Source organism: Betta splendens, chromosome 3, assembly GCF_900634795.4.
Source record: "Betta splendens chromosome 3, fBetSpl5.4, whole genome shotgun sequence".
Lineage (NCBI taxonomy): Eukaryota > Metazoa > Chordata > Actinopteri > Anabantiformes > Osphronemidae > Betta > Betta splendens.
Genome location: NC_040883.2, coordinates 17,687,925 through 17,711,425, shown reverse-complemented (window position 1 = coordinate 17,711,425; position 23,501 = coordinate 17,687,925). Strand labels below are relative to the sequence as shown.

Genomic DNA, 23,501 nt, shown 5'->3' with positions numbered 1-23,501 from the left:
GGTCGGAGTAAACACCAAGTTGGGGTCGGAGTCAGTTGGTGAACGCCTGCATCGGCGCTCGATCCAGCAGCTATGTGGCAGGGGAGGAGGGGTGTCGGCGGCACAACAGCGTGATTGTTCCCGTCTCCTGCTTCTCCGTCAGCCGTGGGGTGGACAGCCAGCGCAGTGTGCGCCTTTCGCAGGTAGATTCGGCAGTTTTAATACATTTCCAGTGAAAATGTTGATTTTCTGTCATTTGTGTTTGGAAGTTTGAATGACTTCACAGATCGCGGTATTTCCTGGTGTGTCAGAAACATCACGTGTGGCGTGTGTGCTCTGCTTTGTGTTTCTCACTGCATTGGAGACTTGTTGACTGTAAATTGACATGTTGGCTTCTCAGGTATGTGTAATGTGTATTTAAATTTCTCTGCATAGCACGGATAAGAGTGGAATGAGTAAAGTATCCGAGCACTATACTAAGTACTGTTCTGTACTTGTATAGAACTATAAAGTATTAAATGTAAATTGTTTTGCTCGATTATTATAGTTTAATGCTGATTCAATATATTTCACAGACGTTTTTTTCATAATTGTGATTAAAGGTTTGAACTTTTGTCTGAAAATACTAAACATTCTGTCACATAATTGGTTCATAGATTCCTCTGATCGTTACAGGTATATGCCTTTACATTACTTCTTACCAGCTGTTACTTGTTGCCAACTGTTGAAAACATTAATCCAGTCGTCACTGTACAAAGCAGATACAATTACTGTAGCTCCACCTCAGTCAAAGCAGCACCAGGGAGACAAAACGAGGGCACTCTGTACACGCATTTGGTTACTTCAGTTAGATAACTTTGAATTGTTTAATAGTGACTTTTAATCCTCCAAAACTGGTGGAGCCGTAAAGAAGTAGAAATCTAAGTGTTTAAATCAGACTGTTTCTGTTAATTGGGTTCCTCCTTAAGTGTAAAGTTAAATTCTGTTTGTCTCAACACATTTAACATGAACAGGATCAGAATGAGCTGAGGTCATTTTTGCATTTGTGTCTATGTAGACTTGTCCTCTTCAGCAGCCCAGCAGCAAACAGTGGAGCTATTGATCTCTAGCAACAGTAGCGGAGCAGCTGCAAACCAGACATCACCAGACACCAGGAAGAAGGACAGAGGAGCAGTCTGGAAAGTCCAAATCACTCATGCTTGCATGCTTACAAAGGTGTGGAGCAGCTTTGGTGTGAGTTGAATTCATTTAGCCATTATGCTGAATGTGAAAGAGCTTTGTGCAAGCAGGCATGCGATGCCAGTGTACTGCAGAAGAGAACATGATGCAAGTAAAGCCTTAGGTTTATTATCTGTGTATTAACCAGTCTAGTCCTGTTGAGCAGCATTGCAACATTACTGTATGTGCAGAGTGAATATACTTTAACTTGTCTTCATGATTCTTTTCATGTTGCCAGGTCTCTGTTCCTTGATCACTCTCCACTTCCTGGTGGAGGATAGTAGTAGAGGTTTGGATGCAGCTCGTGTGTTGGCTGCTGTGCCTTGGCCTATTGGGGGCACTCGCTGCGCTGCAGAAGGACCAGGTGGCCGAGCATGTCATCAAGCTTTATCGCAGCAAGGGGACCACGCAGGGCCACAGCTGGGCGGCCAACAACTGCAAGCGACTGGCAGGCCTCCTACGTCAGAAGAATGTAGTGCTCAAGAAGTTGGCGGCTGCGGCAGATGCTGTCAGCAGAGACCGGAGCCTTTCAGAGCATGAAAGGCACTTCCAGGTAGAGGGCTTAAATAGTTCAGGGAGTACATTTGCTATTGATCAGTTCGAATTTCACACATGAGCCCGTGTTTCCAAATAAAGATGGTAGAGACACTTTTCCAGCCTCTGCGCTAACTGGTGTCTCACTGTGTGCAGGTTCACACTCTGGAGGTTTTCCAGAAAGAGCTGAATGAGAGCGAGCACCTGGTGTTTCAGGCGGTGCACAGCCTGCAGAGGGCGCTGCAGGGCGATTACAAGGACGTGGTCAACATGAAGGAGAGCAGCAGACAGAGGCTGGAGGCACTGAGGGAGGCAGCCATAAAGGTGGGGGGTCATGGATGCTGCCTCTGGGGGCAGGCCAGAGGGGCTGATACATGCTGTACTTAGTCAGTATAAGTTTTGATAGTCAGGAATGTTGATTTGATCTATTCAAGTTATTAAATTTCAGCAACATTCAATAATTTCAAACATTGTGTAATTATTAATGGTGATTAGATTCAGATTCTGGACTTGTCTGATCGTCTACAGGCTCATTCTCACTGGCCTGTTGGGTTTTGTCGTCATGTTTCAGGAGGAACAGGAGTATGTGGAGCTGGTGGCTGCTGAGAAGCACCAGCAGGAAGCCATCAAGAGCGCCTTAGCGCAGAATAAAACCCTGTCCATGCTGGATGAAATCCTGGAGGACGTCAGGAAGGCAGCGGATCGACTAGAGGAGGAGATTGAAGAGCACGCGTTTGACAACAACAAGCAGGTCGGCAAAATGGAAAGTCTGATTATTGCACTTTGGTTTGTTCCCAGCCACCTTTATGTCACGGCCGTCATGAGACAAACACTTGGATTTCAGACACACACTGATGTAGCTCACTCCTCACTCTTTTGTAGATGAAAGGCGTTAACGTGGAGGCGGTGTTGCGAGTGGAGGAAGACGAAGAGAACGGGGGGAAGAGGACCAACAAGTCGAGGCCGAAGGAGGTGGAGGATGACCTAGGTCTGAGCATGCTCATCGACTCGCAGAACAACCAGTACGTTCTGACCAAGCCGCGGGACTCAACGATGCCGAGGGCAGACCACCACTTCATCAAGGTGGGGATTTCCTCCTTTACAGCTTTAACTCACGCATTGGACACAATGTACAACAGACTATACTGTGTCTGTGTGAACAGGACCTGGTGTCAGTGGTGATGTTGTCCCTACCTTGTGGCTGGATTTGCACCCTGGTCGGCCTCCCTCCAATGTTTGGATACATCATCTGTGGAGTGCTGCTCGGTCCTTCAGGCCTCAACAGCATTAAGGTGTGTGTGTGTGTGTGGTGTGGGGTGTGGGGGTGTGTGGGGTGTGTGTGTGTGGGGTGTGGGTGGTGGGTGTGTGGTGAGGGGGAGTGGGGTGGGGTGTGAGGGTGAGGTGTGAGTGGGTGTGTGTGTGGGGGTGTGTGCGTGCGTGCGTGCGTGCGTGCGTGCGTGCGTGCGTGCGTGCGCGCGCGTGCGTGCGTGCGTGTGTCAGATTAAACCTGGGCTGCGGTCACATTTCAATACTCCCTGTGTGATGATGAGCTAGTATTGTGTCTCACGTTCACACCACACTTGACTTCATAGGTGGTCCAGATCTCTTCTAGACTTTCACAATGTAAACCATCAGCATCAAAGATCAGATCTGACAAAACATGAAGTATCAGTGTCTCTTTTTGTTGCAGTCTATGGTGCAGGTGGAGACTTTAGGGGAACTAGGTGTGTTCTTCACTCTCTTTGTGGTTGGACTAGAATTTTCCCCTGAGCGCCTTAGAAAGGTAACCAAGACATTTGAATTTGAAATCTACATGACACGAATAAACATTTAAATTATATGTCACCTTAATAGCTGCAAAGATGTAGTTGTGCATAAAGAGTCAGGATCTTCCTGCAAATTATTGGTATTACAGTAAGTAGTTATTTTGGATTTCAAGCTCTTGTCTGTTTTTGTGTGAGTGTAGGTATGGAAGACATCACTTCAGGGCTCGTGCTACCTCAGCCTTCTGATGGTCGGAGCCGGGTTGTTGTGGGGACAAGTCCTTCATATTCGACCGACCCAGACATTCTTCGTTTCCACTTGTCTTTCCCTGTCCAGCACTCCGCTAGTGTCCCGCTTCGTTGCAGGAGGTAGTCGGGGCGACAAGGACGGTGAGTTGTTGAGTTTGTCTGCTGACAGAGCTGTTTAATACAGTATTCTCCTGTTTTTAACACCAAACGCCATTGTGTGTGTGTGTGTGTGTGTGTGTGTGTGTGTGTGTGTGTGTGTGTGTGTGTGTGTGTGTGTGTGTGTGTGTGTGTGTGTGTGTGAGACAGGTGACCTGGACTACAGCAGTGTCCTACTTGGGATGTTAGTGATGCAGGATGTTCAGCTCGGCCTCTTCATCGCAGTCATGCCAACGCTAATACAGGCGCAGACCGGAGACTTGGACAGGTCAGTGTGTGGTTTTGTGATTGCATGTCCGCTTGGGGCACTTCCCCCTGAAATAACCCACGCACACAGCTTGGTAAACCTGCCTGTTTTCTACACACCACTACAGCTTCTTGTTCGGAAGTCTGCATGTGCTGTATCTCCTGGCCCAGGTCCTGGCGTCTCTGGCTGGTGTGCTGTTGCTGTGCTTGTTAATAAAATCCTACCTGATCGGCCCATATTACAAGAAACTACATGGCGAGAGCAAAGGCAACAAGGAGATCCTAGTGCTGGGAGTGGCTGCGTTTGTCTTTGTCATGCTGACGGTATGCATCTAGCCGCTTCCCTCATCCTTGGAGTACAAGCGGATGTGTATCTTCTCCAGTGCAGCATCACTGAACTGTGTCTTTCTCTTTCTTTGGGTTTTTAAGGTCACTGAGTTTCTGGAGGTTTCCATGGAGCTTGGTTGTTTCCTAGCTGGAGCTTTACTCTCCTCCCAGGGCCACATGGTTACCACTGAGGTGATGGGGTGCATCGAACCAATCAGAGACTTCCTCGCCATCATCTTCTTTGCATCCATCGGTGAGACCCTGATGCTGATCCAGGCCTTGTTGTGATTTTACACTTCTGTTCCATTTATTCATGTGTGGGATGTTGCAGGCCTCCATGTGTTCCCAACATTTGTGCTGTATGAGCTCACCATTCTTCTGGTCCTGACGCTCACACTCGTCATTATGAAGGTATTTTTCTCCCCTGGTTCATCTTTGCCCCACTGTTCCTACATCCACCTTTACTGTGACCCCTTCTTTCCACCCAGTTCCTAATGGCCGTGCTGGTTCTGTCCGTGATCCTGCCTCTGGGCTCTCGACACATACGGTGGGTTGTCTCAGCCGGGCTCGCGCAGGTCAGTGAATTCTCCTTCGTCCTGGGCAGCCGCGCTCGTCGGGCTGGGATCATCTCTAGAGAAGTGAGTGAGGACAGAGAGGGCCCAAATCTTTTAAAATGATTTACTTTTATTTTGAAGTTACATTTGTGTTTTTTTCTGCTTCCTGTCTGCCCAGGTTTACCTCCTGGTTCTCAGCGTCACTACACTCAGTTTGCTGCTGGCTCCGGTGTTGTGGAGAGTGACCACGCACCGATGGGTTCCTCGGGCCGAGCGCAAAGCACTCACATGAGCAGCCTGACTTCAGGGTCAGGAAGGAAAAAGGAAAACGGCTTATTTCAGTTCAGAACGGCTTTGACGTTAACGCACATAGACAGAACGAAGCCTGTGAACTCTGCCTTATGTTACTACATACATGATTACACTACATTATGTTTAACAAGTGTCTCTTTCAGCATTAATAAAAACAAGCATCATATGTATATATATATATGTATATATATATATATATATGTATATATGTATATATATATATGTATATGTATATGTATTGTATTCTACTTTTTTAGCAGGTCATGTTTGTTCATTCCTTTCATCACATGGACCAAAAGGCTTTATTTGAATTCTATATGGTGTGTCTTTGTAGGTAGAAAAATTTTATTATAATTTTCTTCTTCTTTTCTGTACTTGATTTTCCTGCTGCTGTATTTATTTGGTATTTTTTATTTGAACGTTCTGATCATTGTGAGTTTAGGTGTTTTAACAAGACCTAGTGGTAATTTAAACACTACAATCATGTATTTCTTTAGGGATTTTACATTTGCAATCTTACACAAAAGTAAAAGGAATGTAGTCTACAATATACAAAGTTAAGCAGCAGCTCATAGATGCTATTCACTCACAGATCTTGCACACGTAACCTACTGAATGTCAGACTTTGGTGCCTGCGGCCCTTCATGCCATAAAGGTCTTCATGAAGTGCAACGTAAACGTATTTAAAACTGTCACATGTTACTGTAAAATTTGAAATTCCTTCCAGTTGTTTTTCCTGAGGTTGATTGTGGTTGAGTTTACATATTTATGGTGGTGGTCATGACACTCACAGGTACAATGCTGTTGTCAGTGTGTATTTTTAAAATTACTTTAATTACTTCATTTATTTATTAAAGTGACAATGAAGAGGTGTATGTGTTGGCTGTGTTTTTGAACACACTACTACACTGTGTGTGTGTGTGTGTGTGTGTGTGTGTGTGTGTGTGTGTGTGTGTGTGTGTGTGTGTGTGTGTGTGTGTGTGCGTGCGTGTGCGTGTGCGTGTGTGTGCGTGTGTGTCTATATATAGATACTTACATACACAGAGGTATCAGCCGCATCTAGTATGTAATCTAATCTTCACAGCAGCTGTTTCCATTTTCAGTACTATTTCGTTTTTACATGGTTTTAGTACTTTTCATTTTTATGATCTTATCCTTGGATTTAGTGAAGATAAGCTAATGAAGGAACAGTTTCACATGAGTGAATCCGCATTATACTCATTATCGCCTAGTGTCTGAAATCTTTTTCATAGAAACAGCGTCCGGCCTCTGAGATCTCTGAGTCAGGGAAACCCTGTCTAATAACTGTTTGATAATCAGAAGGACCAGACAGACCTACACACGTGTGCATGTGCCTGTACGCCTGTACCCACCAACTCTGCAGTCAGCAGATTTATCACCAGCATTATCCTATTAGGGAGGTTACAAATACTCCACAGACTAACTGGGGTTTAACTTTATGAGAGCGACAATGAAACTATTCCATTGATTTAGACATTTGTCACAGCAGTCCAATGAGACCTTTGCCTCTGGTTTGCGTTCAGTCATAAATTTATAGTTTACTTCACGGCAATGTTTAAAAATCAAATGAATGAATCATTTGGCAAAACACAACAAATCATGTTTGCAGAAGCATCCCACAGCACGGCTTCATTCTGAAGGGGAGCGTGGTCACAGGCCGTCTCTGTGGCTTCTGCCCCTCAGTGCACCGCTTGCAGGTAGAAGATGACTTTTCCCTCGTAGGGGTCGTGGTAGTGTTGGTAGGTGATCTTGTCTGAAACCACTCTGCACTGGAGCTTGGCTTTCCTGTCTCTGACCAGCCTGAAGCGAACAGCAACCAGCGGGTTGACGTAGGTGGGCTGAAGAGGAGGCGAATGGAGAAAAGCCAAACAATATCAGGTCTAAAGCAATGGTCTAGTTGAAGTCAGCCTTCTTTTAGAAGGTTACATTGATGAAGTGCTGTTTCTCACCTGCGCCAGATTTCCATAATACGGGAAGTAAGATAGATCCATTACTCCTCTCTCTGGGAAGTACTCAATGTTTTCCACATTGTTGTGTCCTTCCTATGAACAAACATTTGTTTAACATTGAACATTTGTGTGTCTTCATCTAAGAGAGATCTAATGAAATGTGTTGCATTGTGGGAAATGTAGGATCCAGTGTACTTGATGCATGTGCTTTATGCTATAATTGCAACAAAGTCATGTAACCCAATCTGTGAAACCTTGGGTTAAACTAAAAACAATAGAACAATATATTGATTTGCTTCTCACCAGTACAGTGCAGTTGACATACGGGGGAAGTTCGGTGTGATTAGAAGGCAAGAAGTTAATGATCTGTGAATACAAACGAGAGGTGCTGAATGTGACAATGCAGAATAAGTTTTTACCCCCCCCCCCCCCCCACACACACACACACACCCTGTTCATCTTAATAACAACACAAGGCATAGTGGAGTTGTAACCAAAGGTTGGGTCCTCGAGTCCTGAGCAGGGTCCCAGCATGCTCTGTGTGAAGGGACACGACCACTTGGTGTGGTGAGGCCCAGCGAAGGTTTTCTGGATGAAGTACTTCCCCCGGGTGCAGTTATAGAAGTTACATTCGTGTTGCTTGGTTTCATTGTAGGCTGAAGGCAAGAGAGACGAAACAACATCAGTGTTTCGCTGAATCGTGTCTACGTTGAATATTTCAGCATTAAACGAATACAGACGCTGCAGGAACTTGTGAAGGATGTCTGACATCTTCTTCATGCTGGACTTGTCTGATGTGTTGTAATAAATCTCAATATCTTCTTCTCCGTACGTGTTCGGCCACGCCATCACCCCTTAAAAACCCAACAGAGGTGGTTAATGTTTGTTATTAGCTGAAAAAGCTCCTGTCGTCGTCGTTCACCTGGTGATTTTAGTCGATCCTGGTAGTCGGGGGCGTATGGATCCAGGGTGTACATGAGCACCCAGATGGCCAGAGAGAAGAGGCCCGTCATCACCACGTAGAAGGCCGCGTAATACAGACTGATGTACACTGTGGGTTACATGGGTGTGTGTCACTTTAATGGACTTTTTTTCAACTTTAATGGAAAATGAATCTGACTGTAAAAGGCCTCTCATAGAGATACGGCTCCGTCTGTGTCCTCTCACTGTGGTTAAAGGAAGTCACAGCGAAAGAACCTGACAAGTGTCTGTTGTATCAATTGAGTTGCTGTTTGCTAATAATTTGTAACTTTTGTGTTTCTTGTTTCTTCATCAACAGCTGCTTATTCCACAGAATTAGTTTTGCTGTCAATTGCACACGAGAGGAAGAATGGATTCATTATTTTATTTTTACCCCATTTTTCTGGCGTTCTCCCCATAAACGTCCCGTTGTCGGAGTTCCAGACAAAATGGCCGAAGTCTTCGCATCGCTGCCCACAGGTTCTCTTCTCCTTCAGTGTGGCCATGATGAGGTTCTAAGCAAGACCCAAAACAGACCCGTCTCCCTGCCAATATAGGACGAATGTCTAGTTCCTCCCAACGGTTCTGAGCTCCTTTCAGGTGCGTCTCATGCTCCTTCCCTTGACGTTGCTCCTTTACAAGGGTGTTGTGTGTTATCTGCCATTTATAAGGTTGTGATAAGGTGGGGAGGCTGTGGTGGGCCCACGTTAAAACACTCAAAACCACCTCGGGATCACCTTGAGGAGCAGTTGTACCAGAGCGCAGGAGCCAGTGAGCGATTTAAAATGGTCTGGTTCAACACTCCGCAGGATCGAATATTCATAAAGCACAAAACATACAGGTTTAGCTGCTGAACTGACACATGGTCACGCCCAATTGTTCAGTAATACTAAAGGTTTACAGTAGGAAAAGTTAGGTGTCCACCGAGAAGTTCGATATTTTACTGTTCAGATTTCTGGTCGCCCTCTGGAATCTGGTCTTTTAGTGTATGAACAAACTAATGTCAGACATAGTGTGACCCACTGTGTTGTCTCGTGTCATTGAGGATCAGAGGTATGTTTACATGTAAATACACACTCTCTGTCTGTTTCCTGTGTCTCCTTGCTTCAGTCTGTTCTCCTCCCACTGTCTCACATGGGCAACCACAGGATAAAGCATTACAGCGAGTTCAAATCCCCTGGTGGAAATGTGATGAGTCAGGTAGATGTGCGGAGGAGACGGGCCTGACGGGTTCAGTGAGGGAAGCGTCTGCAGAGAGGAGACCGACTGATGCACAGCACCGCCTGGTTCTGAATCAGTGCAGGGAGAAGATCTTTCTTTATCCACGTCCACCTCCCACTCTCCTCAGTCCTCCTCTGCACTGCTCCACTGTGTCGCCATGGACATCGGTGGCCTGACGACAGTGGTGGCCAACTCTGCCTACATCTCGGCCCGCGGGAGCTTCGACGGCACCGCCAACCCCGCCGCCAACAGGGACAAGAAGTACCGCTCCCGCCTGAGGCTGCCGCACATCACGGTGTGCGAGGGCCTGCAGGAGACTCTGGATCTAGGCTTCCACACGGTGTGCACGGAGCAGCCCATCGGCAAGCGCCTCTTCCAGGAGTTCCTGGACTCCAACGGTGAGTATAGGGGCCCGTGCCGCCTCTGGAAGGACATTGAGGAGTACAACATGGCCGAGGATGAGGATCGCGGGAACAAAGCCAGCAAGATCCTGTCTCGATACATGGAGCCCGGTGCCAAGTATTATTGCCCCTTCCTTCCTGAAAATGGCATCACAAAGGTCAAAGAGAAGCACAAAGAGGCCGGAGACGACCTCTTCAATGAGACCATGGACAGCGTGATGGACTTTCTCAAGGAGGTGCCCTACATGTTCTTTCTGGAGAGCATGTACCTGAAGAGGTTCCTGCAGTGGAAGTGGCTGGAGACGCAGCCCGTGGAGGAGGACTGGTTCCTGGACTTCCGCGTGTTGGGGAAGGGGGGGTTCGGGGAGGTGTCGGCCTGTCAGATGAGGGCCACGGGGAAACTGTACGCCTGCAAGAAGCTCAACAAGAAGAGGCTGAAGAAGAGAAAAGGCTACGAGGTACGTGAGTGGAACATGAAGGCTAGTTACGCACAGCAGAGGATCCGTGTAATCCACAGCTGATGGAGACGGAGCCTCGCACCACAGGCTTATATGATTAGTGCCTGCAGCATTAGAACAATGTGATCTCCTTACAAAGTGACAATCCTGCCATGTTTAAAAATGGAGCAGCTCCGCTTTGGAATTCTTTGCCTTCACAAACAGTGGGACGGCCGTAAGCTGAGTTGTGGGCAGAAATGAAACTGTCACTGTTTTACTCGTCCTTTGCTTTGCGTGTGACACACACCATGTTATATGTCTGCATGTGGAAATAAAGATGACTGAAGTGAATGCTACAGGCACTGGCCTCAGATGGTGGACTCTGAGCTGTCTCCTCCCTCCTGCAGTCTGCCATGGTGGAGAAGAGGATCCTGGCTCGGGTTCACAGCAGGTTCATCGTGTCCCTGGCCTACGCCTTCCAGTCGAAGACCGAGCTGTGTCTGGTCATGACCATCATGAACGGAGGAGACCTGAGGTGAGACCAGTCAACGCCCACCCTCAGCTTCTACCATAACCATCTGAACATACTAATGCTGCAAATGGCGTTTTTGTTTGCTTTGGTCTCTAGGTATCACATCTACAACGTGGATGAGAACAAGCCAGGGTTTGAGGAGCCCAGAGCCTGCTACTACGCTGCACAGATCATCCAGGGCCTGGAGCACCTGCACCAGAAGAGAATCATCTACAGGGACCTCAAACCTGAGAACGTGCTGCTGGATAACCAAGGTCAGACACCACCTGAGTAGGAGACGTACAGTAATGATGGAATGTTATTACTGTAGACACAATGATGGGGTCATGCAACATCTGGTGACTACGAAGCCGCAACCAGTTAGAGGTTAAGCTATTCCTTTTCAACTTCCTGTTTCTTTATACTGGAGCAAAACAGTATGTTCACACACACACACACACGCACACACGCACGCACGCACACACACACACACACACACACACACACACACACACACACACACACGCTGGCCCTCATGCACACGTTAAACCTCCACTACACCGTGCCTGCCTTTAACACAAGGACACCTTAGAGTTATCACAGTGCCGCAGGTTAACGACTCAGTGGCGTGGCGCAGGTCAACACTGGTATCTGTGACGCGAGCGGCTCTTGACATTGGCCTGTTTGTTCTCACAGGTAACGTTCGTATCTCTGACCTTGGACTCGCTGTGGAGCTGGCTGACGACCAGCTCAAAACCAAAGGCTACGCTGGGACTCCGGGTACGACTGCCGTCTGAAGGCTCTTAACCTTTACACTCTGCACATAAGAAGTTACACTTACATGCTTTAACCAGTGCTACCTGCACCACTGGGCTGAAACTATCCTGCTCAGTAGCAGATTTAGCAAAACGGGCAACGGCCTGAAACATCAGAACACTCTATGCTGCATGTGAACACATGACTACATGAATCTAGGTGTAGCTGTTTACCTCATTTTTATTTAAAGAGGAAACCGCACATTTTTCTGCGATGAAGGATTTAACAAGGACATGCACAGTTTGTGTTCTGTATATTTGCATTACTGTGTATGTGGTAGCTACAGGTATCTCAACCTATACCCAACTTAACATAGATAAGAAAAGATAAACATTTTTGTGTTTGTCATTGGAAATATAAAGTATTGTCACAAACTTATTTTGTGCATTTTTACTGGTTTAAATGAGTTTTCTCTTTCATCTGCAGGTTTTATGGCCCCAGAGCTTCTGAGGGGGGAGGAGTACGACTACTCCGTAGATTATTTTGCCCTGGGGGTCACTCTTTACGAGTTCCTGGCTGCCAAGGGCCCCTTCAGGACCCGAGGAGAAAAGGTAAACAGGCTGTGAATGTATTTTTTTCAATCTGCATTCCATAACGATTGAATGTTTAGTGTTAAGGTTAAAGGCTGATCATATGTTTGCGCTGAACTTCTAACATGTCTCAATGGCTAATTTTCATCGCCAACGTCTTCGTTCCTGCTTCGAGGTGGAGAACAAGGTGGTGAAGAAGCGTATTCTGAACGACCCAGTGATGTATCCAGAGATGTTCTGTGAGAAGGCCCGGTCCATCTGTGACGCCCTGCTGTGCAAAGAAGTCAACAAGAGGCTTGGCTTCAAGGACGGATCGTGTGACGAGCTCAGGGCACATCCCTTCTTCAGCCAGATGAACTGGAGGAAGCTGAATGCAGGTGTGTTTCACACAAAAGCACTGCATCATATTACAAATACCATATGTAGACAGTTTGTGTACGAATCAAAGTATCCCTGCATCCTGTCTCCTCAGGGATCCTCACGCCCCCGTTCGTCCCAGACTCCAAGACAGTCTATGCCAAGAACATCGACGACGTCGGGGCCTTCTCCACCGTTAAAGGTGTGCACCTGGAAGACAGGGACAGGGAGTTCTTCGACGAGTTCGCCTCGGGGAACATGGCCATCCCCTGGCAGGAGGAGATGATTGAGACGGGCGTCTACGGGGAGCTCACGGTCTGGGGCCCTGACGGCGCGTTGCCCAATGACCTGCGGCGTGAGTCCATCCTGGAGCAGCCGCCCAAGTCGTCCACCTGCACAGCGTCCTGAGACGCTGCGGCGCACAAACCAGCTTCAAAACCTCAGCACTGCTTTGAGGCGGACTGAAGATGAGACACCTGCACTGTCACCTGAACTTTCCCTTTCTGGCCAGGTTTTTGCTGCTGTATGATGCTGCACTGCACAATAATGTTTAAGGTTTATGCTGATTTCTATAGTGCTCTGTATCATGCATCATTCAGTGGTCTGAGTGCATGTTCCAGCGTGAATAAGCTGTAAGTAATAGATGACCAGGCGCTGGTGCCTGATAGGTCTGAGGCCTCTTAGACGCAATATTTTGTTATATTTATTAATATTTTTGAAAGCAAAGTTTCTGCACGTGCTGATGTTTTTAACAATGTTTCAAATCAGGTCCTTTCAGTTAAACTGTCTTATTTTGCTTCCAACGATTACTGTAAATAAGCGTGTGTTCACTGGTGCAAATTTGTTTATACCTTCAAATAAAAACGTTGCCACTAAAGTCCCCAATTGTTAATGTACTAGCTGCATTCTCACGAATGTCCATGCGGTGGCGACATATCGCTGCAACGTTTCAAGACGTGGTTAAAGGTCATTGCCGCAGACACGTGCACCAGCCTCTGCTGCCACCTAGTAACCAACCTGTCTCTTCTCTACACCACCATAAACAAAGACAAAAGAAAACTCAATCATTTGGGTTTGACATTACAGCTGCCATAAAAAGCATCAGCGCTGATGAACACAGTTTCATACAGTTACCCTTATTAACTACAGAGCAGGCAAACAGCTGCACAGCTGGATGCAGATGAAGAGTCCTGCCTGCGACAGCCTGTGTTGACTTATTCATCCTCTCATCTCAAGTTCAGGAGAAAAGACAGCGACGAGCGGCTTCACTCCATGACCATGATCCATGACAGCCAGGTGTGTTCACTTTCTGTTGGGCTGAAGCTTTACAATCTTTAACATTTAGTTGAAACACAAATTCCCGTTTTTCCCACTATGAGAAAACTGTTGGTGCCGTCCGAGCAACTTGCATCACGCTCCCTCCAAAATAAAATAATTAAAGGTACACACACAAAATTATTTGTTTTAACCAAACTATAAGGTTTTTATCTACATGGACCAAGATAAGTAATTAAATAATTTATGACCGAGGTGAAACATTGAGCTGATTGGCCTCTCTCCCTCTCTCTCTCTCTCTCTCTCTGTCCCTCGCTCTGTTTCTCTCCCGTCTCAGTCTCAGGTTTCGTTAGAAGTTCGCTCCATCAGAGCTCAGATAACTTTGGATCAGTCTACACGAACCTGTTGTTATTTATCGAAACATGTTTGAACTGGGCCCTTAGAGAAGATCAAAGCGTCCTCGCACCTCGTTCTCTCCATCGAGGATGAAGACTCTGCTTTGACTCCGCAGCGACAAGAACCAGCGCCGTCCTTTCATCCGCTTCACTCTCAAACCCAAACCGTCCGGACCGAGTCGAAATGCAGCAGCCTGAAAGTCAGCGGACAACTCGGGCGACGGCGACAGAAGTTCATCCTCCAGAAGGTGAGTGCGTCTGCGTCCAGGTCTTCATCAGGCTTATTCTCAGCAGCATCTTTAATAACAGACGCTGTGTGGAATGGTGCTTCTCACATGTTCCACGTTTCCACGTAAACCGCCTCAGCCCAGTTCGTGCGCCGCAGACGGACCGCCCTGGGTGTGACCGGCTTCCTGCTGGCTCTGGCTCTGGTCGTGCTGGCCGTGGGTCTGAGCTCGTCCACTCGCACCGACAACGTGGCCGTGGCCGGGTATTACCCGGGCATCATCGTGAGTGACTCTCATCCTCGCGGTCCCTCAGAATCTGAGCGTTTCACGCGCGCACCGCGACTCAGAGCCTGTGTTTGATCCGTGTGTGTCCGCAGCTGAGCTTTGGGGCGTTTCTGGGTGTTGTCGGCATCCACCTGGACGAAAACCGTAAACCCATGGTGAGTCCCATCACTTTTTATTTGATTTTATTTCCGAAACTGCATTTATGAGGGAAGAATCGTTTCTGTACAGCATCACATTCATTTGTCACCAGCTGCAGGTAAAAAATGATAAGGATTTAAAAGGCAACAATCACAACAAACTGTAGCTTCTTGTTTGTTCTCTCAAGGTGATTTCTGTCCACTTTGGAGCTTCATAGTGTCCATCATCTAAAAATGAGGCATGATTCCTGGAAAGCAGGACGCACAAACACCATAAACGAAAGGCTTATGTTACAGACTTTGGCTCTATTATGAGCGACAGGCAAATCTGATTACTCAGTGGCAGCGATGCGCTCCTGAGCCTCGCGCTCGGGGTCGGGGGACGTGACTGCATTCTGTGGTCGAGGGAGCGAACGCGATTGGCTCTGGACTCAGTGACGTGACGGGAAACTGCGTTAGCATCGGCCCCGTGAAGCACGGGTCCTTCATACCGGACAGGGACGCGGTCGTTGAGCGTGACATCATGAACAGGCTTAAAACTAGGCGCTAATAAACTGAAAACGTCCCAGTGTTGGTTTGCAACTGTGCAGTTCTATAAAACATGTGCAGAGGCCCAGACCCGCGAACCGACACGTGACAGGAGAGAAACACGTTTTACCGCACCGCAAAATCAGGCCGCGCCAGAATCTGCTCCACTCAATCTACTCACATAGAAAATCTAGAAGATCTGGACTGGTTTTCTGACCTTTACCTGAGCCACAGCTGTAAACCACACGCGTGGCTTCATTACATGTTACATGACGACGGAACCCTGAGATCTGAATTAGAAACTAAAGAAGAGGATGCTTTTAACAGGTCTCTGAAGTGCAACACTGTAAACTGCACTTTTATGTTTGGTACATTAACAATAGAATAGAATAGAATAGAATAGAATAGAACTTTTTTTTGACACTGTACATGTACAATGAAGGTAAAGAAGAGTAGGATTGTTCTGTTACAGGTTCCAAACTAAAAAAAAAAGACTGAGGACAGGATCTTCCAACTTCCAAATGTGTGTGGGGGTAAAATCCTCAAATTCAACTTCATACAAAGTTAGAGATGCTACAAAAACACAAACATGTTCCATGTGCCCGTCTCCATGTCGGTGGTGCATGAGTGCGGCCTGTTAATGTTTAATGGCGTCCAGGCTGTGGGCAGATCTCTGTCTTACGTTACCGTAGTCTGAACTTCCTGGAGTTGCTCATGCGCACAGCTCTGTAGCTGTTCATCAGCTTCTATGTGTAAGATGCTGGGTTTTCTGTGCAGAATCACGGAGGACCCCCTGCTGTGCAGCTCCCGGTCTTTAACCCTTAACCGGTGCCGGTCTCTGCAGGCGCGTGGCGCGATGCCCGCTCTCACGCCGGTGTCTTCTTCCCTCCCCGTGAGTGACGCTCGCTCCGTAACGTGAGCGCCGGCCGGCCGAGCGGCTTCTCATTAAAGAACAACTAGGCGCAGCACAATGCAGCCGTCACCGGAGAGTGGCCGCTTCCTGGAGCTCACGAGCTCCTCGCTCGTTGTGACCTCACAAAGCACCAGAACTGTGCCACAGGACACAAATACACACGTTAAATAATAATAACAAGCATGAAATAGTGCTGGGAAGAAGAGTTCGTCTGTCGGCTCTCAACGGCCTCCATGATGAATCCCGGCCTCGTACATAAAACGCGTCTCCTGGATAAAGCTTGAAGAAGCCTAATGACTCATGAGGCCACTCGCTCAATTCATCGCATCTCGTCCTTTCACATGCCTGAAACGTTCTGTCCGTATGTGATACCGGTCCCAGCTCCTCCGCAGGGCCGCGCCGCCCCGGTGCATTCTGGGATTGTCTTTATGGCTCCATGCTTCACGCGGCCCCGTTCTTGGAGCAGGGCCGTCCTCTCGCTCACCTTCGCGCCTCTGAAAGGCCGTATTTTACCCAACCAGCCACAGGTCAATCAGGTCCTATTAGCAGCATGTCCGGCTGTGGACATGATTGGTCACTGGACCGCTGAGCAAGGGGAGGGAGACCTTGCAGCGCTCAGCGACTTTGGTTACATAACCCGATGCGTATCACAGCCATAAACTTCCCTTTTGTCTTTTCATCCCCGTCGTCCTTTTTCCTCCCAAATCGTCTGTCTTGTCCATCTTTGTCTCTTATTGCTACTTCTTCCTTTGCGGTGGTGAGAGCAGAAGAGATTTTAATTAACATTTTAATGAGCGACCTCTTCCTGCCAACCTGATAAACTTCCTGCTGGTTGCTGCCTTTTGGCGGAATATTGAACAATTATTATTATATCAAATATAGAGTTCAAAAGTGAAGCATGTCACTGGTGGAAAAGCAGCAGCTACAGAATGAAACATTGAAAGAAGAACATTTAAAACAACACACTGAACTAATTATTATTCACTTAACATCTAAAAACACAAGCTTAACTTATGTTTCATATTTCCTTAACGACTCTGCTTCTGGTTTTGGGCCTCGGCTGCGTCAGGGGGCGTTTGGACGCACCGGGCGAGCGGCGGTGCTTTATGTGCTGGCAGCTGGTGCTACAGTAATGTGAAGTAATGCAGTTGTCAGGCTCGATTGTCTCCTCCACCGGCCTCATCTCGCGCTCGCAGCCCATAAAAGCAGAGTCATTTAAAGCGCTAATGAAGTGGAGAGTCTGGAGCAGCGCCTGATAAAACACACCCAGGAAAGACTCATTCTCTCTGACTGGCTCCTATTTCACCTGGTCCAGAGGATTTTCATTTTTAAATCCCTGCGTTTAGGATCCATTTCACAGGTTTCTTTATTATTTGGTAATGAATAGCTACACATTTAGAATCCAACGCTCAGCCGTTAGTTAATAGAAATGTCCTGAATAAAATGAACTTGTCAAACCAGTTTAGTTTTATTTACACCCACTGTTGGACCCACTCAGGAAATCATTGTGACAATGGGATTTATTCAAATCCAAACCCACTTTTTTTGTATAGCACATTTAAAAACAACAAAGTTGACCAAAGTGCTTTAAGACAGGGCAGTAATAATCACATAAGAAACAAGCACACACTGATTAAAAGATAATTGACTAAGTACAATTAATGAGAATATCGCTTAATAATAAAATAAAAATAAAAAAAAGACTTGCTAAGATGGAGAGGGAATTTAATTCATAACTTTCGCCCTCGACTCAAAAAGCAAAGTCACCTCCGCCTTTGGGCCTGGTTTTAGAAATGTCAAGAAGCAGCTGGTGAGCAGATCTGAGGGCCTGAATGGGAGAATATGGATGCTAGAAGTTCTAAAGTATAAGAAGGAGCTCGACTATTAAGAGTCTGAAACAAACATAACCTTGAACTTGACTCTAAAGTGTACTGGAAGCCAATGAAGGCACACCAGTTTTGGCGTGATATGCTTTCGCTTGCTAGAAAGCATTGTAGCTGCAGCATTTTGTACCAGCTGTAGGCAAGAGAGTGATGCTCGACCAACTGATGAGAGGCGGGGCAGATATTTGCAGGATTAAAAACCAAAAAACTATCTAAAATTAAATAAGAGTAAGACAGAAGTAATTTCTGTTTTACTCTTATTCAAATTTAAAAAGTTAAAAGACAATATCAAAGCATATTAAAAGATTTGCCATCATCATTTTTAACGGTACATAGTTTTGAGATTTGTCAGCATAAGAAATAAAAAGAGGTACCATATTTTCTTAAGATTGAACCAAGGGGCAGGAGATATATAAAAAAAGAACAGGACCAAGAATAGAGCCCTGGAGGACACCACACATTAGTGGGGTGAAAGATGAAGAGCATATGATCATCAGCATCAGTTGTAATTAAAGGGTCTATTTAAGACCCTGACAAACAATAGGACTCAATTGAGCCAGGACACACAAACGAATGAGAATCTAACACAAAGGTACAGTAGGAACTTCACAAACAAATGAAGATATGGAGTACATACAGTACAGACAAATTTTACAGAGCAACAAAAGGAACCACAGGCAACGGAATGAGCAACGGAACCAAAAAAGAACTGAACAAAACTTAGCACTTAAATGCTTATCACAGGTGGACACAAACAGCAAATGACATCACAGCAAAGACAGGACTGAAAGCCAAAAGCGCCTCCGACAGGATGGAGGGCTGAATCAGGACAAACTTTTCCAAAACGCGGAGAAATCGGTCGGTAGTTTGATATTACAGACGAAACCAGACAAGTTTTTTTTACTGCCTCTCTGCAAAATGATAATAACACCAAAACACTGCTATTTATAGTATTTAAGACACTAGATCTAATACAAGTCAAGGTGGAATGACGTCACTGAAACAAGTGGCAGGTTTCAAATGGGTCACAGTGTCTTTAGAGTCATCAACATCAAAGGCTCCAAACAGTCCAAGGCAACAACAAGGGGTTCAAGGAAGGAGTTACAATAGTAGCTCTAATATTTGATAGACAGTTTAGACCTTGTAGATAGACCTGGGTGTTTACTGATTACTTAATTTAACTGTTAGAATAAAATGTAAAGTGTTTTTCCAGGAGACAGCGTAGGGTTCTTTCACATTTTACTGCTTCTTCTGTGTAAAGTCTGACTCCAGACTCACAAATCACCAGCTATAAATTGCTAAAATAATCAAACACAGGGCCATGTTGTGAGTGAAACCTCTGGTCCGGTACAAACCTCTCCTAAATCAACAAGCCATGAATCAAGCGGTCAAATGTTCACTTTTGTTCTGGATTCCTGTGCATCTGACGCCGCGTGCTTGTCCAGACACATACTGTAGGTACAGTAGGCGACTGACTCCAGCCTGGAGCGTTGGTCCTGCAGGAGCGATTGGACACACAGCAAACGATGCTACAGGATGAAGTTTATGAGCAGACATCTGCCATCAAGCAGCTGCGTCTGCTGGACTGCGTGTCACGTCAGCTGATGACTCCGTGGAGGGAGCAGGCCGGTGTCACGGCGCTCAGATCGCCGCAGCCGTGTGCTTTGCTGATCGCTGATCACATGCTTCCGGCTTTAGTCGCAGAAAGTTGATTGGTTGCAGCGAGGTTTTGTGTGCGAAAATTACATTGACCTTGCTGGTACAAAAGGTCGTTCCCTCTGTTCCTCGGCTGCTTTGCCTATAAATTACCCACAAAGCACCTCTGCTCTGGTAAAGCAGGAAGCCGTTCATTTCTTTTATTTTCCTGCAGACACTAACTAGATTCTGTGTGTGTGTGTGTGTGTGTGTGTGTGTGTGTGTGTGTGTGTGTGCGCGTGTGTGTGTGTGTGTGTGTGTGTGTGTGTGTGTGTGTGTGTGTGTGTGTGTGTGTGTGTGTGTGTGTGTGTGTGTGTGTTTGTGTGTGTGTGTGTGTGTGTGTTGAGCCCCTGTTATGATACAATAATAACACCCTCTCGTCCCTCTAATCTCATTTATAACTTGTTTGTTAGTGATGTTTTGCTTGTTCTCTTTAAGCTGGTGGCAGCGATCATCTTCATCAGCTTGGGAGTCATCGCGTCCTTCTTCTGTGCCATCATAGACGGGATCATCGCCACGGAGTTCATTGTAAGCTCAATCATGTAATAATACCATCAAAGATAAATAAATTCAGCTCAAATACCAGAGAAAAGGTTGGAATGACGGCTGGAACGGGACACGCGGGCAGACGAGGAGAAGTGAGCGTAGCACATGTAGATGTAGGAGGAGCGAACATGAGCAGTCTGTCATTATGAACCTATCATTCAGCATTGTAAACGTTTTAACTGCACAGTAAAGATAAGGTTTACTGACATTAATATAATATGAAGATTTAAAGCCATGTGGCATCTATTAGGGAACGTTGTGTCTTAAAAGCTCAACTCACTTATTATATGTACGATTAAGACCTGACTTGGCCACACTGACTGATTAATATATTTTATATATTTATTAAATGGTTAAATGAGTTTACATAAACTCCAGTGAGGTCTAGTGCTGTAGTTTCGTAGGGGAGCAGTTTGTCACGTGTCTGTGTCCATAGAGCTAAAATACCAACTGTTTCCTGTCTGTCTGTCGCACACATACAGGACATAAGACCCCTGAAGGAGAACATGTGTGACTATTACAGCAGCGGATCGGGCTACTATTTAGACAGCTACTACAATGAGGTGATTCTTACAGCCCACTGTTTCTGCCTCTGTTTGTGTTGTACTGATGTAATCCATATTTATAATCATGATTCAGGTTTTGGTTGAGATTTAAATCTGCTATAAATTGGTGTACAGCGACACCTGGTGGTTAGATTATATTACTGCATGTAACTGTTTTAAGTTTTCAAAACGAATTATAAACAAATACTTGATTTAAAATCTGCAAACCTTGTTAAGTCATCAAACCTCTGACATTTAAGGTCAAGTGTCAATCCAACAACGACGCGTGCGATTTGAAAGTTAGGAGCAACACCTGCTACTGCTGCTACCTTTACAACTGTGAAAGGTGAGCGCCAGCTGTTCACATCTGGGCCTGAACCTTCCAGCACAGGAAGCTGCAAGTGCTCCCTGATTAATACACCGTCTCCTCCTTGCAGGTCAGAAGAAACCAAGTACTACATGTTCACTGGGGTCAGCAGCTGCTGGGATGTGGTCCACCTGTACCGGCTGCTGTGGGCGTCGGTGGTGCTCAACGTGATCGGCTTGTTCATGGGAATCATCACCGCCGCCATCCTGGGAGCGTACAAGGACATGGTGAGCAAGGAGCGGCATGCGACGGAGGTGCTCTGAGGCCCGTGGGGGACAGGAGCTCGTGATATCACACGGCGCACGGAGGCTTTTTAATGAAACGCAGCACTTTTTCTTTCACCTGTTTGTGGGTGCAGCACAGGGTCCTGACCCGGGATGCGTGGCCGTCTTTACGACATCTCTCCCTCCATTCCTCTGATTCCGACTTACATTCCTGCTCTCTCCATTCAGCTCAAGATGGCTCCTCAGAGGGCTCCCAGCCCGGCTCCACCGCCCCACATCATGTACAACCCCACGCAGCACATGCTGTCCTACACTGGCCTCTGTCCTCCGGGCCAGGCGCTGCCTGCCTACCCCAACTACCTCATACCCACACAGGTACGAGGCCATGACACTAAAACGTCAACTAAATTATGCCCTCATAATGTTATTAACAGCACCTGTGCTAGACTTTGGGCCCAGTCTTCCACAGTTTTAGCTTGACCGCACTGGAACTCATTTATTTCTGCTGCATCAAAGAGAAAATACAAGAATGTTCACTAGATAACATGTGTGGACTCAGTTCATGTTATAAACACACATCATCAGTATCTGTATGTTTAGATCCAAGCTTTTTAGGCATGTTTGCCTTCACCGCCCGCACTGTCAGAACCTGCGTGGATCATCCTCTCCCACACTCTCTCCCACAGCATACCAGCAGCTTCCCGGCATCTGCTACGCCCCAGCTGCTCCCCGAGGGAGGCCCCGCCTCCGGCACCTGCCTGTCTGAGGAGAACCAGCAGCCCTCGCTGGCTCCCATCCCGCCGCAGCCTCTGGGAGTCACCCAGGAGCCAGGAGGCTACATGCTGACTCCCAACGCTCCGGTGCTCTACGGAGCCGCCTACAACCCCTTCGAGAAGCCTCCACCATACGCCTGCTGAGTTTGTTTGTTGCAAGTCTTGATCCATTCAACCTGAATGTAGTAAAAGACATTTCAGAGTGAACCTCACAATTACTGATTTAAATGCTGTGTTTCTCGTGTCTGAGACAGATTTACAGCGGAATAGTTTAAGTCAATGGACGTGATATTAGTTATTTCATGAGAATTAATTAGAGGAAACACTTTAGGACTTTTTGCTGATTATTATGCGAGTATAAAGTTTGACTCAACTGTCATTAAGCTACAATCGACAAACGTTAAGCTTAACCTGCTGAAACCCTAGAAAAGCTCTGTCCAAAGATGAGAACCATCATCTCTGCACTGCATCATTCTACGGGTTTAATACCTAAATCTGTCTCCTTGGTCTTTAGCCGCTCACATACGTATGTTCATACAGCTGACACGTGTTTCTGTTACCACTTGTGTAGATTGCAGTTGGTTTGGTGTATTGTCTCTCTATATCAACTACTGTAAAAGTAGCTAAAGGGCTTTCGGGAAACGAGAACTGGAGAGTAAATATACTGGTGTTGTTGCTACTAATCTATGTTTGTGCAAGTAATTCATTGTGCACTGTATATATTATGGATGATGCTTGTTTACTGTCTGTGGCTGCTACTACTATGAAATAAATTATATATAAAAGAAGCAACACATCCAATGATCTGTAAGATGTGTTAAAAAAGGACTTAATCAGGATGTCTCCTACAGGATTCTCCTCTATTTGTGGTTTTCCTCTGTCAAGTAGCATTTGCCTCCACTCCCTCATTGAGCACCCTAACATTTCCCATGTGGTAACTACAGTTATACAACAATAATCCCTGTGAGCCAAGAAGACGCAACAAATGTCAACCTGAAAAATGTTTGAATGTTTGAATTCAAGTGAAGGACACAAGGACCTGACAAATTGTGGTTGTTTACTTATTACACTCACAGGTGGCCACACGCCTGCAGCCTTGACCCGCTACCCACTAAACACAGCCTCTCTGCCTAAAAAGCCTGCTCTCCGATTTAGTCCAGAAATACA

At 46.3% G+C, this 23,501-nt stretch overlaps 4 protein-coding genes across 6 annotated transcripts; 3 read left to right on the top strand and 1 right to left on the bottom strand.

The window, feature by feature from the left end:
* Positions 1–40: 40 nt before the first annotated feature.
* tmco3 (transmembrane and coiled-coil domains 3) lies at positions 41–6,209 on the top strand. 3 transcript variants are annotated; one of them, XR_008694168.1, is made up of 16 exons: positions 41–182; positions 1,037–1,194; positions 1,436–1,750; positions 1,888–2,055; positions 2,303–2,482; positions 2,614–2,814; positions 2,895–3,023; positions 3,422–3,514; positions 3,698–3,884; positions 4,050–4,167; positions 4,274–4,469; positions 4,575–4,725; positions 4,804–4,883; positions 4,961–5,110; positions 5,205–5,416; positions 5,783–6,209. XR_008694168.1 is itself a non-coding variant. In XM_055507318.1 (15 exons), the coding sequence occupies exons 3-15, from the start codon at positions 1,493–1,495 to the stop codon at positions 5,316–5,318; spliced, it is 2,025 nt and encodes a 674-aa protein (XP_055363293.1). In that variant the 5' UTR covers positions 41–182; positions 1,037–1,194; positions 1,436–1,492; the 3' UTR covers positions 5,319–6,209. The 3 variants fall into 3 exon arrangements, 2 of the variants coding, with proteins under 2 accessions (XP_055363293.1, XP_055363294.1); XM_055507318.1 differs by having other exon boundaries at positions 5,205–6,209; XM_055507319.1 differs by having other exon boundaries at positions 1,037–1,212; positions 5,205–6,209.
* Positions 6,210–6,779: 570 nt separating this feature from the next.
* Positions 6,780–8,916, bottom strand: LOC114852357 (potassium-transporting ATPase subunit beta-like). The gene is made up of 7 exons (XM_029144697.3): positions 8,663–8,916; positions 8,231–8,359; positions 8,049–8,162; positions 7,759–7,964; positions 7,612–7,674; positions 7,309–7,401; positions 6,780–7,197 (listed from the first exon to the last, which is right to left on the bottom strand). The coding sequence occupies exons 1-7, from the start codon at positions 8,772–8,774 to the stop codon at positions 7,039–7,041; spliced, it is 876 nt and encodes a 291-aa protein (XP_029000530.1). The 5' UTR covers positions 8,775–8,916; the 3' UTR covers positions 6,780–7,038.
* A 544-nt stretch (positions 8,917–9,460) lies between these two features.
* On the top strand, positions 9,461–13,410 carry grk1a (G protein-coupled receptor kinase 1 a). Its single transcript, XM_029144448.3, has 7 exons — positions 9,461–10,348; positions 10,735–10,862; positions 10,956–11,113; positions 11,535–11,618; positions 12,081–12,205; positions 12,360–12,561; positions 12,657–13,410. The coding sequence occupies exons 1-7, from the start codon at positions 9,647–9,649 to the stop codon at positions 12,947–12,949; spliced, it is 1,692 nt and encodes a 563-aa protein (XP_029000281.1). The 5' UTR covers positions 9,461–9,646; the 3' UTR covers positions 12,950–13,410.
* A 767-nt stretch (positions 13,411–14,177) lies between these two features.
* On the top strand, positions 14,178–23,122 carry LOC114852245 (transmembrane protein 255B). Its single transcript, XM_029144532.3, has 9 exons — positions 14,178–14,459; positions 14,578–14,720; positions 14,816–14,878; positions 20,318–20,407; positions 20,908–20,988; positions 21,231–21,316; positions 21,408–21,564; positions 21,790–21,936; positions 22,248–23,122. Exons 1-9 carry the CDS (start codon positions 14,396–14,398, stop codon positions 22,476–22,478), a joined length of 1,062 nt encoding a protein of 353 aa, XP_029000365.1. The 5' UTR covers positions 14,178–14,395; the 3' UTR covers positions 22,479–23,122.
* Positions 23,123–23,501: the final 379 nt, after the last annotated feature.

Coding starts and splice junctions, on each gene's coding strand:
- LOC114852245 (XM_029144532.3), top strand. CDS start 14,396: ATGCAGCAGCCTGAAAGTCAGCGGACAACTCGGGCGACGGCGACAGAA. Junction 20,408..20,907: donor TCATCGCCACGGAGTTCATT/GTAAGCTCAATC, acceptor GCACACATACAG/GACATAAGACCCCTGAAGGA. Junction 21,937..22,247: donor ACTACCTCATACCCACACAG/GTACGAGGCCAT, acceptor TCTCTCCCACAG/CATACCAGCAGCTTCCCGGC.
- grk1a (XM_029144448.3), top strand. CDS start 9,647: ATGGACATCGGTGGCCTGACGACAGTGGTGGCCAACTCTGCCTACATC. Junction 10,349..10,734: donor AGAAGAGAAAAGGCTACGAG/GTACGTGAGTGG, acceptor TCCCTCCTGCAG/TCTGCCATGGTGGAGAAGAG. Junction 12,562..12,656: donor CTGGAGGAAGCTGAATGCAG/GTGTGTTTCACA, acceptor CTGTCTCCTCAG/GGATCCTCACGCCCCCGTTC.
- tmco3 (XM_055507318.1), top strand. CDS start 1,493: ATGCAGCTCGTGTGTTGGCTGCTGTGCCTTGGCCTATTGGGGGCACTC. Junction 3,515..3,697: donor CCCCTGAGCGCCTTAGAAAG/GTAACCAAGACA, acceptor GTGTGAGTGTAG/GTATGGAAGACATCACTTCA. Junction 4,168..4,273: donor CAGACCGGAGACTTGGACAG/GTCAGTGTGTGG, acceptor ACACCACTACAG/CTTCTTGTTCGGAAGTCTGC.
- LOC114852357 (XM_029144697.3), bottom strand. CDS start 8,774: ATGGCCACACTGAAGGAGAAGAGAACCTGTGGGCAGCGATGCGAAGAC. Junction 7,675..7,758: donor TTGTTATTAAGATGAACAGG/GTGTGTGTGTGT, acceptor TTGTATTCACAG/ATCATTAACTTCTTGCCTTC. Junction 7,402..7,611: donor ATGTCAACTGCACTGTACTG/GTGAGAAGCAAA, acceptor GTTTGTTCATAG/GAAGGACACAACAATGTGGA.